Source organism: Mesocricetus auratus, unplaced genomic scaffold (genome assembly GCF_017639785.1).
Source record: "Mesocricetus auratus isolate SY011 unplaced genomic scaffold, BCM_Maur_2.0 Super-Scaffold_100062, whole genome shotgun sequence".
In the NCBI taxonomy this organism is placed as follows: domain Eukaryota; kingdom Metazoa; phylum Chordata; class Mammalia; order Rodentia; family Cricetidae; genus Mesocricetus; species Mesocricetus auratus.
Window position 1 is genome coordinate 246,477 of NW_024429234.1, and position 19,254 is coordinate 265,730.

At 39.2% G+C, this 19,254-nt stretch overlaps 1 protein-coding gene across 1 annotated transcript in view; it reads right to left on the minus strand.

The window, feature by feature from the left end:
* The window catches only part of LOC121136295 (cytochrome b5 type B), a 39,594-nt gene that overhangs the window by 13,162 nt on the left and 7,178 nt on the right, over positions 1-19,254 (minus strand). The window contains exons 2-3 of the mRNA XM_040736508.1: positions 5,610-5,738; positions 5,206-5,238 (exon numbers count right to left, since the gene is read on the minus strand). Coding sequence (XP_040592442.1) covers positions 5,206-5,238; positions 5,610-5,738 — 162 coding nt within the window. The remainder of the gene's footprint in view (positions 1-5,205; positions 5,239-5,609; positions 5,739-19,254) is intronic.

Here is a 19,254-nt window from a genome sequence, read left to right on the forward strand (position 1 = left end):
AGATCCGCCTGCCTCTGCCTCCCGAGTGCTGGGATTAAAGGCGTGCGCCACCAACGCCCGGCTACTGGTGATTAATTAAGAGTACATTATATCAAGATTAGAGAGATAGCTCTGCAGTTAAGAGCACTGTCTGCTCTTCCAGAGGGCCCGGTTCAACTCCCAGCACCCACACAGCAGTTCATGCCTGTCTGCAACTTCAGTTCCAGGGTGCCTGACACCCTCACACAGACACACATGCATGCAGGCAAAATACCAATGAAAACAAAACTTAAAATTAAAATAAAAAAGGACATTATGCTTATGTGTGCGTATGTATGTGAGTACAGTGCTCCCGAAGGCTAAAAGAGGGTACTGGGTCCCTTGGATCTAGGGTTATAGGCTGTTGAGAGCTACCTGATATGGGTACTGAGAATTGAACTTCAGTCCTCTGAAATAGCAGCACATACTCTTAGCTGCTGAGCTACTTCTCCAGTCCCAAATACTTTTTCTGGATGAAAATGCAGTTCAATAATTACTGCCTCACAAAGTATATGTCCCTGTAGTCAGCCTAGATGTACAAAAAACTATTTCTCTGTCGACAGGAGAAAATTTAAAAACAAGAAACACTCCCCAATACTAATTTCTACATTCTCTTTAGGAACTCACTATAGGATTCATACTGAGAAACTGTCTCAAGAAAACAACAAAAAGAACCACTGTGATGATACATATAACACAAAAGAAAAAAAGGCAAAGTTCAGTTGGTAGAATGATTGCCTAGCACACATGAATCCCCGGGTTTGATCAACACCATAGTAACCAGATGTGGTGGCCCACACAAGTGATTCCAGAATTTAGGAGGTGGTCATCTGTATATGGTGAGGTCAGCCTGGGCTTGAGACTTTGTCTCAAGGAAAAAACATCCCAAAGTAATCATCCCCATATAGTCAGACCTAAAAGGGGAAAAAAGTGACCTACCAATTCTATCTGGAAAGTATGAAAAGGCACTGCCTGGCTTTTCTCATTCCTCATTTTACTTCTAGAACTTCGTAAGAAGATATTAATCTCTGGCACTGCTCAGAAAACAACTGCATTTGTTTTTCAAGAGTGGCTGGGCCATGACATTTTATGTTTAATTTCCAAAGACCATAAATGTCTGACAAACTACAGGGAGCAATGACATAGCCTGATAGGAGTCTTTGATTAGCAGCAATTACTACTCGAATCTATGAGGCCTAACTCCAAACTTCAATAAGCTAGGTGGTTAAGACAGGAACAATAAAGAACACTTCCTGGTTTTATTTTTCTGAAACAGGTTCTCCTGTAGCCCTAACCTGCCACGTGGCTAAGGGGGTTTTGAAGTAGTGACTCTCTTAACCCCAACTATCAAGTACAAAGTATTTTCTTTTTATTACTTTTTATTTTTGAAGACAAGAGTCTCACCATGTAACCTGTGGCATTGCCATACCCCAAAGGATAAATTTTGTTTGTTTTTTAAGACAGGGTTTTTTGCCGGGCGTTGGTGGAACACGCCTTTAATCCCAGCAGAGGCAGGTGGATCTCTGTGAGTTCAAGGCCAGCCTGGTCTAGAGTTCCAGGACAGCTTCCAAAACAATACAGAGAAACCCTGTCTTGAAAAACCAAAAGGAAAAAAAAAAAAAAAGACAGGGTTTTTCTGTGTAGCCCAAGCTGTCCTGGAACTCGCTTTGTAGCCCAGACTGTCCTTAAACTCACAGAGATCTGCCTGCATCTGCCTCCTGGTGCTGGGATTAAAGGTAAGCATCACCACTGAAAAATGTTTTCTAATTCTAATTAGTTATTACTGACTAAAGCCAGGCATCATGGCACACCTTTTATCTCAGAACTATGGAGGCAGATCTCTTTGAGTTCTAGGCCAACCAAGGCTACAATGAGACCCTGTCTCAAAAATAAAAACAAAACAATGATAACTGTTGTCGGATTTATAAATTACAAATCTTTATATTGTAGTATATCCAGGCTACCAACTAGGGTATTATCAATCTACAATGAAACAATGGTGACCATGATCACTTATTTACCTGTGGTATAGTAAAAGTAACATTAAAAGCTATTTCTAAAAGAATCTGAAACGAAGACTGGGCACAGTGACCCATGCCTGTAAATTCTGGACTCCAGAAGTGGTAAGAGGAAGATCAGAAGTTCAAGGATATCCTTAGCAGACATGACCAACCCTGGCTAACAAGCAAACAATGAAGAAGTGGGAATGGAAGCTGACTTCAACTCCCAAATAGAGACATTTAAGGGTGTGGTTTTTTTTTTTTTGTCTTGTTCCCTCACACTTCCACGGGAAGAATGTAGAGCTGTTAGAAGGTGGAAGAGAACTGATGCAACAGAGTGAAAATGAGAATGAAAACTAAAACTCTACCCTATTTAAAGCTGAAGGCTCTACTTAATGAAGCTTAAAAAAAAATCATTTCTTACAGATTCAGAAACCCTGAACCACAAGAAAGGAAACTAGTTAATAAAATGAGCGTCCCTCCTACTTCTTGACAGTGAATGTTTAACCATACATAAAGAAGTGAAGGAAAGAGATACCTATATCCTAGGATAGAAATCTCTGTTTCAACCACTGTGAGAAACCAGATCATTTCTCAGCCTTTTGGCTAACATCAAGCATAGAAATAAACCTGAGGGATCAAGAATTTCTTCCTGGAAAAGGAATCAGTTTGGAATATAATTCTATGAAAACCTGGTAGATAGTCTTGAAATTTTTCCAAAAGGCTTTCTTTGCCTAATCTGCCTGAAGGTAACAGACTGCCTGACTGGAAACAAACAACAGCCAGGACCATCCTAATGGAGACAGGTCTCTCGGGAACAAGGAGCTAGAGAAAAACAAGCTTGAAAGCACAGCTTTCGGTCCCTCCCTAACCTAGGATGAGGCCACATTACACTTGCAGGTCTAAACTACCATACCATTTGGTGAGCTGAGGAGGCTTTTTTCTATACTTCTTGCATGAGGGTGGTGTGGGAGGATCAGCAGAAAGTGTGGTGCTCGGCTTCCTTCCTATCACCTAGGCTATTCAAAATACAAACCCAGCTCAACTCAAGAGATTCTGAACAAGAATAGTGAAAGCCCAGGAAATGAACACTTGGTTTGTATTTTCAAGTTCATTCCAGGGGATCCCAATTTAGGTTGATGCAAGAAACAGAATTTCTGACACACTACTGTCCATTCTCCACAAATGTTCCTAACTGCCTCCTGTATTATCAAGAAAGAAAACCAGCAACAAGAAACAATTGATACATTTCTAGACAAGGTAACTATAAAAATGTATTTCTACTGTTTTAACATAAAGAGTGCTTTCATGATTGCTGTGAAGAACTGAGTGAACTCCTAAATTCAAGGTGTGTCCCTTGTAGAAAATTATACTATCCTTTGAATGAAATGAACTCTAAGAGCAGCATTTTTGTTCATGATTCAATTAAGGCCATGATTAGCTCAAATTTTACCTTAATGTCACAAGAGGAATCAAGAATGGGTAAGGTGTGAGGAAGGAAAGACAAAAACCAGTCAAAAGTGCTTACAAATGTTAAAAGAACCATTTCATCTGCCTTTCGTAATTCAACAGTTCAAAGCAATAGAGGAGCAAGACAGAAGAGTTAATATATATAAACACTCTGGATTTCAGGGCAACAGAAGGCAGACACTGCCAAGCAAGCAATCTCTTGAATTGAAAGAATTCTTGTACCAAGGCCAGTTTGAACTGCTATGCCAAACCTGTTCATTATTTCCTGGCTAATTGAAGAATGAGGATCTAGAAGAAGGAAGGAGGGAGTCTACTGTGTGCACGATGAGTTAGGAAATACCTAGACTGCTATCCCTTGAGGTCAGAGGGCAGTGTGATAACCTTCTGAAGGGCAGAAGTCACAGGAAACTGTAAGAACATGGGCAATGAACACCCTGCTTGTGGAATTAGAAAAGGCTTGTAAGCTCTCTTCTTGGTACATAAGACAAAGCACACTAAGGTTCACACATACTCAAATATTGAATCTTTTGTTCTGGCTGCATCAGTGAGAAAACTGGGAAGAGCGTGAGAAAATATGAGCACACAGGTTTTTAAAAATTCATTTGGGGAAATAGGGACAGAAAGAAAGGCTTCTATTTTACAGATAAAGAAGATATCTTGTAGGAAAAAATTTTAATCAGAGCATTATCATCTGTTTTATATAAGTAAGAATAGGATTTCTCCTAAACTGAACCCATAACCTAATTTGTTTCAAAACTACAATAACCATACTTTGGAGTCTCAATAAAAAAGCATACAAAGCATTAACAAAATGCTTCTTGCTGGGCTGAGGAGATGGCTCAGCCATTAAAGGCTAGACTCACAAACAAATTGTTAAAACGCTTTCTTTCTTTCGTTTAAGATTTAGCTATTCTTTTGTCCTGACAGGTACAAAATCCAAATTACTTAAAAATAGAATTTTGGTTTGGATAAAAATAAACTCAAAGCCTGGGCAGTGGTGGCACATGCCTTTAATGCCATCACTCGGGAGGCAGAGGCAGGTGGATATCTGTGAGTCTGAGACCAGCCTGGTCTACAAGAGCTAGTTCCAGGACAGGCTCCAAAGCTACAGAGAAACCCTGCCTTGAAACCCTACCCCACTCCCCAAAAAAGGAAACTCTAACTCACAGAGATCCATCTGTCTCTGCCTCTCGAGTGCTGGGATTAAAAGTATGCACCACCATATTCTGGCTCTCTTCTTGTTTTAAGCCTTTATTTTTATTTTATGTGTATGGGTGTTCTGCCTACATGAATATCACTTGTACATTATGTGTATACAATGTCAGCAGAAGTCAAAAGAGGACATTGGATCCCCTGGGACTAGAGTTATAGACAGTTAGGAACTATACCATGTGGTTGCTGGGAACTGAACCCAGGTCTTCTGGAAGGACAACCAGTGCTCTTAACCACTGAGACATCCTTATAGCCCATTTTTATTTCTCTTATTACAATTATTTTTAAAAGCCAGGCTGTTGTGATACACGCCTTTAATCCCACCCAGCACCTGGGAAGCAGAGGCAGGTGGTTCTCTATGAATATAAGGCCAGCCTGGGTTTACAAAGTGAGTTCCAGGACAGCTAGGAGAAACCTTGTCTCAAATTAATTAATTAATTTTAATTAATTAAAAAAGAAAGGAAGAAATACTTGAAACACACAAGACAAATTAATGACTTCTTACCTTGTTACCATCTTTTTTAGGTTTAAGGTCATTCTGTTTCAAATAAGAGAGAAAGACAAAGAACAATGTTAGATGGATCTAAATGAATCCTATTAGAATGTTGAGCACAAAGGACTTACAAGTTCATAGCTAATACCGTTAGCAAGGAACTTTTCAAGAATAACCAAACCACTATTTTAGGAACAGATATTATTAATTATAAAAATCAGTCAATAAAAGTAAAAAAACTAGTTCCCTTAACTTTCCTGATACTATGGGCTACACTAGAGAACTTGATGATTCTGGAGAAAACCAGGCCTGAGAGCTGGGTTGAATTTCTACTCTAAATAATTCATTCTCATCCTGTTAATGCCTGCCCAGTAGTTTTCTCTGCATAAGTGACTGAATTACACAACAGTTCTTACCGGATGAACATCACCAATGTAGTACTGCTTTAGCATTTCCCTGGCATCAGGAGAGTGCCCAACATCTTCAAAGCTTTCGGTTGCATCAGCACCAGCTTGTTCCAGCAGAACCTCTTCCCCACCAGGATGCTAGAAGGAAACGGCATTTGCTAAATAGGGTGCTCTCTGGAAAGCAAACTGAAGTTTTTCTTCCCATCCCCACTCTTCCTTTCCCCTTTCTCCATTTAATGGAACAAACTGTGTGCCACCTGTGAGGGCACATCAGGAAGAACACAGCACCATTTTCTACAACATTCTGGCCCAAAATGCATAATGTGGGTAATAACTGATTTTCTTTGTCAATATCAAAACTGCAACAAAACAACTATGAAAACCACAAGTGGGAACTCTAGAATTTCTGGGGTTCTTTATTCTATTTTTTATAATGTTCTTCCTCTTCCTCCTCGTTCGTCCCTGGCTCCTTTTTTCAGATAGGGTCTCATGTAGTTTGGTTGACCTGACACTGGATATATAGCCCAGAATGAGCTTTAAGCCAGCTCTCTGCTTTCCTGGGATTGCAGGTGTGAGCCATTACATCCAGACAGAGGTGCTAGGCATTGAACCCAGGGCCTCATGCATGCTATTGCCCATTTCATGTCTCTCTCCTTTCTTTTAAAAAACTTTCTCTTGTGTATGTGTGTGCATGTGCACGAATTCCTCCTGCTCAGCTTCCTGAATGGTTATTCTTGCAACTTCTCTGTAAGTTTAAAACTGTTTTCAAGTTAAAAAAAAAAAAAAAAAGAGTAAGTAAGTAGGTAGGGCAGGGGAAGTACACTATAATTATAAGTTACTAAGAGACTGAGATGTCTTTGTGTCCATACTTGTAAAATGGAATAATGAGAGTACTTATCTTGACAGCTATTGCTATTACATAGGATAGGCTACAAACACTTGGCACTGGAGGAAATGGCTCAGTAGGAAAAAGCCTGACAACCTGATTTTGATCCCTGGAGCCTATGAAGAGAACCAACTTCCAAAAGGTGTCCTCTGAATTCCCTCCACACATGCTTTAGGGCAACTTGCACACACATGTACACACACAAACTAATAATAAATTTTTAAAAACTTGACACCTGCCAGGAATGATGACACACACTTTTTGTCCCAGCACTTGGGAGACAGAAGCAGGCAGATCCCTGAATTCCAGTCCAGCCTGGTCTACACAGTGAGTTCCAGAACAGCCAAGGCTACAGAGAGGCCTTGTATCAAAACACACAAAAAGTAGATACCTGGAAATGCCAAAGGGACTCTGGTGGCTGCACAAGATAATCACCCTGCCTTTTGAAACTGTTTTCACTAAGTATCACCTATTCCAAAACTGTATTTTCTAAACTCAGCAGTCCCTGACTTCAAAACTCAGCAGACATTTACTTACTAGCAAATTTGGAATTTTCAGTATTTAACACATCTAAACCTGTATTTCTGAAGTACTGTTGCTTTTTAATTAGTTACTTTTTATAACAACCACTTAAGCAGTATTAATAATGTCTTAAAGATTAATTCAAGAGAAATACAAAGCCTCTCAAAGTCACCTTCCAGTCATAGTCGTTTACTAGCCAGCTCCCTAAGGATCAAAAAGCTTCTATCTTGGTCTCCTCAAAGGTATGCACCCAGGAGAATCCAGCAGCTAAGCTATTTTAATGCAGGAGTAAGAGTACAGTTCACATGCTTCATCTGAAACCATTCAGCTGTTTCTTCTGGAGAGAAAATGAAACCACTGAATTAGGGATCAGCATCCCAATTTGCTCTGTGCTAAACTATGGAAGATATTTTCCCCTTATGGCATATCCCAACAAACATAAGAGGTTGAAGAGGATGTCCCAAGCTCAAGCCAGCTGGGATAACTTTGTCAGTCCTGTATCACAATGAAAAGCCACAGTGGTACACACCTTTAATCCCCAGCACTCAGGAGGCAGAGGCTAGGGGATTCCTGTGAGAACTTAAGAACTGCCCTTACAACTGAATAAAGCTGGGAGGAGAGGTAATTCTGCCCAGGGGAGAACACCCCAATTGGTAGTCCAGTGCCAAATAGTCAGTCCTGAAAACATACATACATACATGTAAAATTATACAGATCAGCAGGCTGTTCTTAGGAATATATGTACATACAAATACATGCCCGTAATAACAATTGATGAAAAAAGAGGCCACAAATTTGGAGAGCAGGAAGGAATATATGAGAGCATTTGGAGAGAGAAATGTTATAATTAAAATACAATCTCAAAAATGAACAACAAATTTTCAAAAAAGAAATAATGACTAAAAACAAGGTGTCCTTAACCTGGAGTCTCTCTGAATAAAGGGAGGTATAAGCCTGGGACATGCAACAGGACCATTCTTTTCTGAGCCTTGATACTAGAAAACATAGGAAATGACAAGTATGTGGCTAGTAATTCACAAGGAAAAAGTCAAATTAAAAATGTTTTAGAGGTGTCTTGAAAACCAAAAAAGCTAGGCGGTGGTGGCGCACACCTTTAATCCCAGATGTTAGAAGACAGTGTCATCACCTGGAACTGGAGTTACAGATGGCTGTGAGTCACCAAGTAGCTGCTGGGAACTAAACTTGGGTCCTCTGCAAGAGCAACAAGTGTGCTTAACCACTGAACACCTCTAAAACTTTTTTCTGTTTTTGTTTTTCAAGACAGGGTTTCTCTACAGCTTTGGAGCCTGTTCTGCAGCTCTCTCTGTAGCCCAGGCTGGCTTCAAACTCACAGAGATCTGCCTCTGCCTCCCAAGTACTTGGATTAAAATTAAAATTAAAATTGCCCGACTTAAAAAAAAAAACTAAAAATGAAATGGTTTAAGACTGGGAGATGATGGCTCAGTGGATAAACTGCTTAACCCACATAAGTGAAAACTGGAAGTCATGTAAATGTCAGGTAGACCTGGCAGCTTGCCTATAATTCCAGCGCTGGGAAGGCAGAAATAAGGGATCATAGGAGCATGTTGACTAACTAGACTAGTCACACAGGTGAGCTTTGAATTCAACTAAGAGGCCCTGCATCAAATTAAGTAAGACCCTTGATGTCACCCTCAGCATCTACACACATGTATACACACACACAAACACCACATGTAAACATTTGTACACACATCATACAAATAGATACATAAAACTGTTTTAACTTTTTTTCTTCTGTTAACACTAAAAATAACAGGCAGAAAAAGGAGAAACCCTGAGCTACTTTTCAATCATTTGGAAAAGCATTATCAATTATAACTAAGTATTATGTGCAGTTAGCCCTAACTTTAAACATAATAAAACTATTTCTGGCCAGGGCATTGGTGGTGCACGCCTTTAATGCCAGCACTCAGGAGGCAGAGGCAGGTGGATCTCTATGAGTTCAAAACTAGCCTGGTCTACAAGAGCTAGTTCTAGGACAGCATCCAAATCCACAGAGAAACCCTGTCTCGAAAAAAATTTAAAAATTAAGAATAAATTTTAAAAAAACCTTTTTGTGGATAAATATGTTTATGTCTATGTTGGTATTTTAATCATTTTCTTTACAAAAGTGTATAATTGTTACTACTAAAAATTTATTAACTATAGATGAACAAATGAAATTTCCCTGTTCACAAAAACTATTTTCAGCATGAATACCTAGTGCCAGGACAGATACATCTCTGAATACTGTCTAGAGAAAATGAATGGCTCTAATGTATTGCTACATTCTCAAGTGCTTTTAGAATCAAAGAGGGTTATATTACTAAGGTCCTTGCCTTGTAGTTAAGAACTTATCAAATTGGGACTGGAAAGATAGCACAGCAGTTAAAAGCACTAGCCGCTCACATAGAGGGTCCAGATTCTGTCCCCAGAACCCACCTGGGGGCTCACAGCTGTCTGTAATTCCAGTTCCAGGGGATCTGAAGAGAAGTAGAGGGAGAGACCCTCTTCCGGCCTGTTCAGGCACCAAGGATACACGTGGTGAACAGACATATATGCACACAAACATCCACACACATAAAATAAAAATTTTAAAAGAATATATCAAATCAACAGAAAAATCAAAACTGCTATCAGTAAGTATATCACTCAGTTGAACTAAAGACCTAGTTATTTTGGTTAAGACATTTCATACAATGTTGTAAAATGACAGCAAAGGCAATTTCTGGCAGACACATAGATATGAGTTGCCCAGGGATATTCTACCTGGATTAAATGTCCTAGAGAAGTGACAGGGTGACATTTCTGTCAAGTAGATATAGGGCCAGTAAGATGGTTTATCCAGCAAAGTACTTGCTGTACAAACCTGAAAAACCAAGTTTAATCCCCAGAACTTATGATGAAAAGAGAAAACCGTTCCCTGACCTTCACAGATGCACCATAGCAAAGGCATGCCCATATCCACACAAACACAATAATAATGATGATGATGATAAATAGTTTTTAAGTAGACATAATCATAGCAAATAACTTCTCACTCTACAAAGAAACCCAACCCAACAACATCAGGGAGGAAACATTTCTTTTGACTGCTTCAGAGGATTTCTAGTCCATCAGAGCAGGGAAGGCATAGTAACAAGAACACACGATGCAGATTCATACTGTAGTGGCCTGGACCACAAAGTACAGAGTAGCAAGGGTTGGCATGATTTCAAAAGGCAAACTCCACATGACCTATTGTCAGCTTAGGCTCCACATCCTATAAGATTTACAGCACCCCAAAATAGTGTCACCAGTTGGCAGATAAGTGTTCATAAACCTGTAGAGAAAATTTCTAAATCAATCCATAATAACTATAAAGCTGATATAATATAAGCCAGGCAGTGGTGGTACAGGTCTTTAATCCCAGCACTCAGGAGGCAGAGGCAGATCGATCTCTGAGTTCAAGGCTAGCCTGGTCTACTGAGTGAGTTCCAGGACAACCTCAAAAGATACAGAGAAACCCTGCTTCGAAAAAACAAAAACAAAAAGCAAAAAACAAACAAACAAACAAAAAGAAGATTTATACATAAGAGACCAAAAGGAATGCTTTATGACATAGTATAGTATGCAAAAAGCTAGATGTCACCACACTGGTCACTTTGGGGAGTGAAGGGGTACTGATTAAGAAGAAACACACCTAGAGGACTACCAGAACTTGGAAGGCAGTCTCACAGATGTATGAACTTAGGAAAAACTCATTAAAGAAGCTTCTAGGCTTTGTGCATTTTTGTGTTACAGATTTTAAAATATGTCTTCAGAACTATGCAGTTGACATTCAAAAAGAGGAAACACCTGGATATGTTTACTGACTGGATACAAGGTAGAATTTTTCGAATGTTTTTCACTGCAGAGTACTTTCTACAAGCAACATTTTAGATGGAAGCCCAATATATACACTCAAACACAGTGATTAAAGTGTTTAGCAATCTTCAAGAATCAATCTAAAAACCATCCACACATACAAACGGATAAATAAGACTAAATGACAAGGTGGGAGAACTTTGGTTGGAATGTAAAAGGAAATTTAAAGCAATAAATAAGTATTTAAAAAAGACTAAATGACAAATTGATGACATCAGTAGCAGACAAAAAGCAGTCTTAAATATTATTAAGAGCTACATGTCCCTAATTTCAGAGCCACAGGTCTTGGAGAGCATACTGTAGACTGCCAATAAGTAAAAATGTCCTGTTGTTGTTAATCCTAAAATTCACCAGGAAACAAACAAACAAACAAACAAACCAGTTCCACCATTCTGGTGGAATTTAAGCAAGCTTTTATTTAAAATGATAAATACTGACCATGATAGAATTTGGTCAGAACCACGATCTGGAAACTTTCCAGCTGTGTGGCCTCGGGACTTATATGGACAAAACCCATAGGTTATCATATTTTCCCATGAGGCTTTGCTGTTATTTTCCAAGAACTACAACTCCCAGAATCTTAGGAAGTTACCTGGATTTGCTGAAGGAGGCAGAGGCAGGAGGATCACGAGTTCGAGGCCAGCCTGGGCTACACATTATTTATTTAGCGTGTGTGTGTGTGTGTGTGTGTGTGTGTGTGTGTGTGTGTGTGTGTGTGTGTGTGTACACCTCAAGTACTTGTACGGAAATCCAAGAACAACTTGTAGAAGTCAGTTCTCTCCTACTATGTAGATTCCAAGAAGAAACTAAAGCTTCTCAGTAAGCACCCTTACCCAATGAACCATCTTGCTAGCTCAACTTTCATTTTCCTTTTTACTTCAGAAGAAGAGGGCAGGGGAGGGGGAAGAAGAGAAAGAGAGGAATAGGAACCACTAATACTAGTAGTAGTAGTGAAAGGTTACACTTAAGAGATATAGCTCAGTGGCAGAATGCTTGAGGAAGGGCAAGACCCTAGGTTTGATCCCCAACACCATACATACACCATTCCCCATACACAAGCCAACTGAAAAAAATGAAAGAATCAGAATTCCACTAACAGTGTAGCATGTATCCAATTTGCAAAAATCATAGATAAAATGCATCTGATTTAATTTAAAAGAACTTCAACAATCTAAGCATAACATGTTTCTCTGCTTGCTTCTAAAAACAGTTCCACTATGTCAACTAAGTATTTTCCAATTGATTATTCATATTCATGCTAAAATTATTTGTATATTATGGCTGGTGGGATTTATAAAGAGTAAAAGGGCAGGGGGGTAAAAGAGATGGGGGAAGGAGAATCTACTTAACAGGCTTTAAAGAGTGCCATAGTGATATATAATACCTTGTAGCTAATCTGAAATACTTTAAATTGTCAAATAAAGAAAACTTTCTAAATGAGATTTTAACTTCTTCATTGGTTGTCCAATTAGTCAAGAACCTCAACTACTAGGGGTGGAAAGATAGCTCAGCAGTTAAGAGCATTGGCTGCTCTTCCAGAGGACCCAGGTTCAATTACCGGCACTCATATGGCAGCATACAGCCATCTGTAGCTGCAGTTCCAGGGGATCTGACACCCTCTTCTGGCCTACATTGGCACCAGGCACACACGGATGTACAGACATATATGCAGGCAAAACATTTACGCACACAAATTTTACAAATTCAATAACAACTCTACCTCAAAAACTTCACCATTCAAGTCTGGTAATAATACTGGGTTCTTTTCAGTAGGACAACACTGCACCTATTCACCATACTTCAATGTTGGGATTGTGAGGAAATATCAGTCCCCTCCACATCTGATAGTATTAGTCAGCTAAAATTTTGACAGTCCAGAGCTCTTAGCCCTTTAAAATCTATAACAAAAATTACTGGAACTGTGCCACATTTATGCCTCATTATTCAAACTAATTAAAAGCTATTTAGCATCCAAAACCCACATTAGTTGAGAGATACAGATACGCTATTATACTAATAACAATCCAGATAAAACTGTTACCTCATCCATTGAAAAGACAATCAAGGCAGCAAAGGGGTGGGACAGTGGAAAAAGCAGAAACCGTGGAGGCCAGAAATAGTTGTGACAATTTCAATCAGGTAGACTTGATTTATATTTTATATACAACTAGTAACTACTAAAGCCATGCAATTAACTACTAAAATCAAAGGCTTTCAAAAAAATAAGTCAGCAAAGCATGAGACTGTTTAAAAAACTATTTTAGCTAATAAATACAGAATAAGTACTGTTTTGTGAAACTAAATCAGGAAGAGATATTTGTTTACTGTTGTTTTGAGATTGGGTCTTTTTTCTTTTTTTTTTTTTTCTTTTTTTTTCTTTTTTTGGTTTTTACGAGACAGGGTTTCTCTGTATTGTTTTGGAGGCTGTCGGACCAGCCTGGCCTCGAACTCACAGCATTCTCCTGCCTCTGCCTCCCGAGTGCTGGGATTAAAGGCGTGCGCCCACCACTGCCCAGCGAGATTTGGTCTATTTTATAGCTCTGGCTGTCCCAAAACTCACTATGTAGACTAGGCTGGCCTGGAACTCACAGACATCCACCTGCCTCTGCCTCCCATGTGCTGGAATTAAAGACATGGGTCACTATGTCCTCCTTAGGAAGAGATTTCTTCATAGTACCTTTACCCACAGAGCCATCTTGCCAACCCAAGTGATCTGTATAGTGAAGTATTTTAATTCCCATCTCAACTCTTTTGTAGAAGGTGTCGGTGACTTAAAGATTTGCCTTACATTTTTGGTCTTTGAAGTGTTGAAAAATTGATGTGTACTCAGTAAAAATTATACTTCAAATTTTTAGCTTTTTGAGACTGGTGATAAACAGTATGATACTGTCTCATGGACAGTGACAGGGAGCCACTTTCCAGGTGGCCATCCAATTATGAGGGCAAACAGCTGCAAGTCAATAATATACTATATAGTATTCAACAATTATAGGAGACATTCGGAATGTTTAAATGGGGGGGGGGCTTTGGTAACTGAACACAGTGGTACACACATGCAAACTGATTGATGCTTGCGATGTGAAAGCAGGACCTGGAGTTCAAAGTCACCCTCACAGTGACATCAGCTTGGATTACAGACAAGAAATACATTGTGGTCTGGGCTTTCTCATGAGACTGAGGCAGGAAGAGTATTGCTTGAGCCTAGCAGTTCAAGATCACCCGGGTGTTAGGTAGCATACTGATACTTGATACTGTCTCTTATAAAATAAACATCCCAGCACTCAGGTAGGCAGAAGCAGGTGGCTCTCTGAGCTCAAGGCTGGGCTGGTCTATATAGAGAGTACCGGAACAGCCAGGGTCAAATAGTAATTCCCTGTCCAAAATAAAACAAGTGTTCTTTACAACTCCATTCCCACTACTATATTTGTTCAATCAAGGAATAAAACCAGGTCTCAACTCAAAGAGGGTAGGATAAATTACTCTCAGCCTTTCTGAGTAAAAACAATGATGTTATGTGGGGAGCCACAAATTGTGTAATAACATATTCAGCTCAAGAGCAAACCAAAGAAAGGCTTAAGACAGATCCAGGATTTTCTATTTCTCAATATTTGCCCCATATGTGACCTGCGGCATTTAAAGCTCTTAACACTTTCAAGCTTGCAATTCCATGCCCAAAACAAAAGTTCTATTCATCCTGTTCCCAGGAAAGCCAAAGAAGGCAGTTCAAAGTCAAAGCTCAACTTGTTTTTGTTTTTGTTTTTCTTGGGTGGGAGGCATGTTTTTTTTTTTCCTTCAAGACAGGGATTCTCTATGTAACAACCCTGGCTGGCCTAGAACTCACTTTGTACACCAGGCTTGCCTTGAACTCACAGAGATCCCCCTGCCTCTGCCTCCTGAGTGCTGGGATTAAAGGTGTGCACCACTACTGCCCAGCCAAAAGCTCAACTTTCAATCCTTGCACATATGACTATAGGAAAATAATGCTAATAATAATAATAATAGGTTAGAAATCTCTGGGTTGAACAATCCTACACGTAAGGCTCAGGGAACATCCTAGAAGGGGGCCAGAAAGATTATAAGAAACAGAGAACCAGGATACCTGCTGCTAGACAGGGACTCTGCATACATGAAATCTCAGCATGGCTGCCTAAGCTAAACCATATAATGACCACACCAACTGGAATGCCAACATGAATGGGAGAAACTTCACAAGACCCAACTCCTAGATAAAGAGCTACAGGCGACTGGCTGCTAAGGAAAGAATTAATTTTCTCCAGGGAGGAACCGCCTGATAGGCTATCCAATCCCAAGCGTCAGACCTAAACATATGCACATATATGATCAACACTAAAGGAAGGAGTTGGAGGGAAGAGATTGAAGGATAGAAATAATATAGTGTACTCATGTATTAAATTTTTTTTTTTTTTTGGTTTTTCCGAGACAGGGTTTCTCTGTGGCTTTGGAGGCTGTCCTGGAACTCGCTGGGTAGTCCAGGCTGGTCTCGAACTCACAGAGATCCATCTGCCTCTGCCTCCCGAGTGCTGGGATTAAAGGCGTGTGCCACCAACGCCCGGCTTACTCATGTATTAAATTAACCAAAAAAAAAAGCTAAAAAAAAAAAAAAAGCAACAAAAGGATTCTTTAATAAATAAATAAATGAATAAATAAATAAACAAAAAGAGGTTGGTTTCTTTTGTTGTGTTTTTTTGAGGCAGGGTCTCTCTGCATGGCCCTGGGTGTCCTGGAACTCTATAGATCAGCCTGGCCTAGAACTCACAGAGACCTGCCCTAGTCTGTCTCCTGTACCATGGGCAACAGTTGTGCATCACCACACCCAACTTTGTGGGATGATATTATTTTACAATCAGTGTGGGCTGGGGAGATTGCCCAGTCAGTACAGTGCTTTCCACACTAGCATAGAAACTCACCCATGTAAAAGCTCAGTACAGTGGGGTGTGCTTATAATCCAAGAGTAGGGGAAGCAAACATGAGGATTCGGTTCAGTAACAGTCTCAAAACACAAGGTAGAGGGCCTTCAAGATGGCTCAGAAGGCTCATCAGGTAAAAGTACTTGTTGCCAACCCTAATGACCTGAGATCATTCCCCATGACCCACATGGTAGAAGGAGAGAACAGATTCCTGAAAATCATATGTGGTCTTCCACATGTGTGCTATGGCATATACATGTATACAAACAGATTTTAAATAAATAAAATGTTTAATCATAATAAAATTTCTAAAGAAAAATAACATGTATCAATGCACCACATCACATTAACTGAAAGAAGGGAAAACCCTAATCATCTAGTGACAGAAGAAAGCACTTGACAAAGTTCAATACCCTGATAAAAATCTTAGGAAACTAGAAAGTCAGCAACATAATAAATAGCACTTATGAAAAACATACAAAAGAATACTCAAAGTAAAAGACTGTTCCTTAATTAGTAACAAGATCAGATGCTAGTTCTCAGGACTGCTGTTCAGTACCATACTTAAAAGTTCTAGCCAAGACACTTAGACAAATAAATACAAATCCAAATAGGAAGAAAGGAAATAAGAAAGAAAGAGAGAAAGAAACAGAAGAGCTCAAAGAATCTATAAAAAAGGTATTAACAGGTCACAAAACAAGTCAGCAAGCTTTTGGGAACAAGCTCCAAAAACAAGAATGTGTTTCCATAACAGCAATGAATGATTCCCTCTCCCATCCCCCCAAAAAAGAAAGAAGGAACTTCTACTTAATAGCATTTAGAAAAATTACGACCTAAGTTCAACCATGACCAAGGAATCCCAGGCTACCCTTGAACTTAGAGTAATCCTCCTGCCTCAACCTCTTGAGTACTGAGATTACAGGCATGAACCACAGCTGACTTATATAATCTAATTTCTATAGGTAAAATTCATAGAAACAGAAATCAGAACAGTGAACTGCCAAGGCTGGGAGCATCAGGGGATTGGGATTTGTTGTTTAATGGGTACAGTTTCAGAATGGAATGAGAAAGCTCTGAAAATGGATGGTGGTAATAGTTGCAAAAATAATGTGAATATGTTTATTGCCAAACTAAATACTTAAAAATGGTTAAAATGTTAAATATTACAATTTTAAAATGTATCTTAAGAATGCTTTTCATTCAAAGAGTAAAGGTGGCTCAGTAGGTGATGGTCCTTTCTGTCAAACTTAAGTACCTGAGTTTCATCACCAGAAAGGTTTAAGAAAGGACTTGACTCCAGAAAGCTGTCCTCTGACCCTCACATGTACACCCACCCACACAAGTAAATATATAACATTAAAAAGCAGGCTGGAGAGATGGCTCAGAGGTTAAGAGCACTGACTGCTCTTCCAGAGGTCCTGAGTTCAATTCCCAGCAACCACATGGTGGCTCAAAACCATCCGAAACGAGATCTGATGCCCTCTTCTGGCTTGCAGGCATACATACAGACAGGACACTGTATACTTAATAATAAATAAAATAAAATAAATAGCTGGGTGTTGGTGGTGCACGCCTTTAATCCCAGCACTCGGGAAGCAGAGGCAGGCGGATCTCTGTGAGTTCGAGGCCCACCCTGGTCTACAGAATTCCAGGACAGGTTCCAAAGCTACACAGAGAAACCCTGTCTCAGAAAAAAAAACAAAACAAAACAAAAAAAAACCCAACAACAAAAGCACACATACACATACACACAGTTAAGTTAAGACAGGCACAAAAGGCACTATATGATTCAACTATAAAAAACAGACACAGTTGGAGATTACCACGAATTTGGGGAGTAGAATAGAGTTGTTGCTTAATGTTTACAGTGTTTCTGTTTAATGTGACAAAAAGCTTTGGAAATAAGATTGTGGTGATAGCTACGTAATACTGTAAATGAAATGAGTGGCACTGAATTTGTACAAGTAAAAATGGCTAAAATTGAGAGCTAAAGCCAGGGTAGGGGTAGCCCTCAACTCCTAGCACTCAGGAAGCAGATACCTGAGTTTGAGGCCAACCTGGTTTATAGAGAGTGAATTCCAGGACAGCCAGGGCTACATAAAGAAACCCTGTCTCAAGACTGGTGGTGGTAGTGCATACCTTTAATCCTAGAGGCAGGTGGATCTCTATGAGCTCAAGGTCAGCCTGGTCTACAGAAAGTTACATAGAAAAACCCTGTCTCAAAAAAACAAAACAAAAAATAAACCCTTTCTCAAAAAACCAACAAACAAAAACAAAAAAGAAAGAAAAAAAGGGAGATCTCAGGGTATATATATGGGTCAATCCTCAACACTACAAAAGTAAAAAAGGTAAAGATAGTTTTATATACATGCACATATAAATATACATACCACTTACTGTTATAAAACAGAACCTTAATTTATATACCAACATTTAACATAAGCCCAAAATTTACTTCTGTCTAAATCACAGACAAACAAGAATTTGTCTGTGATCTAGACTGGTTGTCTATAATAATTAAATCTACTGAACAATAAAAAATTTCTTCCTTGACCTAGGAAGTGGCAGTATGCTTATCAAACATGCAGAAGATTTGATTCTTAGCATGGCAAAACACAAAAAATACAATAACAACAAAACTTACAAGGAGCTGGAGAGATGACTCCACAGTTAGGAGCACTTACTACTCTTGAAGACTCATTTGGTTCTCAGTACCCACAATGGGCACTTATTGCTACTTATAACTAAGTTCCAAGAGACCCAACACCTTATTCTAACCTCCACAGGCTCCTGCACTCAAGTACACAGATACACATACATACACAAAATAAAAAATAAATCTGAACAAATCACATACACAGGAGCTAGAGAAAGTTCAACCGTAGAATGTTTATTTGCCTAGTAAGCCCAAGGTCCCCAGCTCAAGCTCTAAACCAAAAACAAGTAAGATTCCTAACTATTTTAATTAAGTATAAAACCTAGTATTATACAATACATAATGCCCACTTTCTTTAGTGCCTACTTTGCATAAAAATCTCTTGCGTGTTTAGTTTTGGGGTTTTGTTGTATTTCAGACAGTTCTCAAACTCAAGATTTTCTCAATTCAGCTTAATAAGTACAGGGATTTCAGATTGACACTACAGATGGCTAGCATTTAAATCTCATGTAAGCTACCATATAAACTAACAGAAGAAACAATTGACTGTGTGGTCTACATATTTTTAACTCAAGCAAAAAATAACCAAATAAAACACTGTAGGGCTATGAGAAAACTTTGTACTATTCTCTTGTGAAGGATCTTAGCCAATTCAACCATCCAAAGACTATGTATGTGGTAGAGAGCAGAAGTAGTCTGAAATTCAGTTAGTTTATTAAATACTACTGATAAACA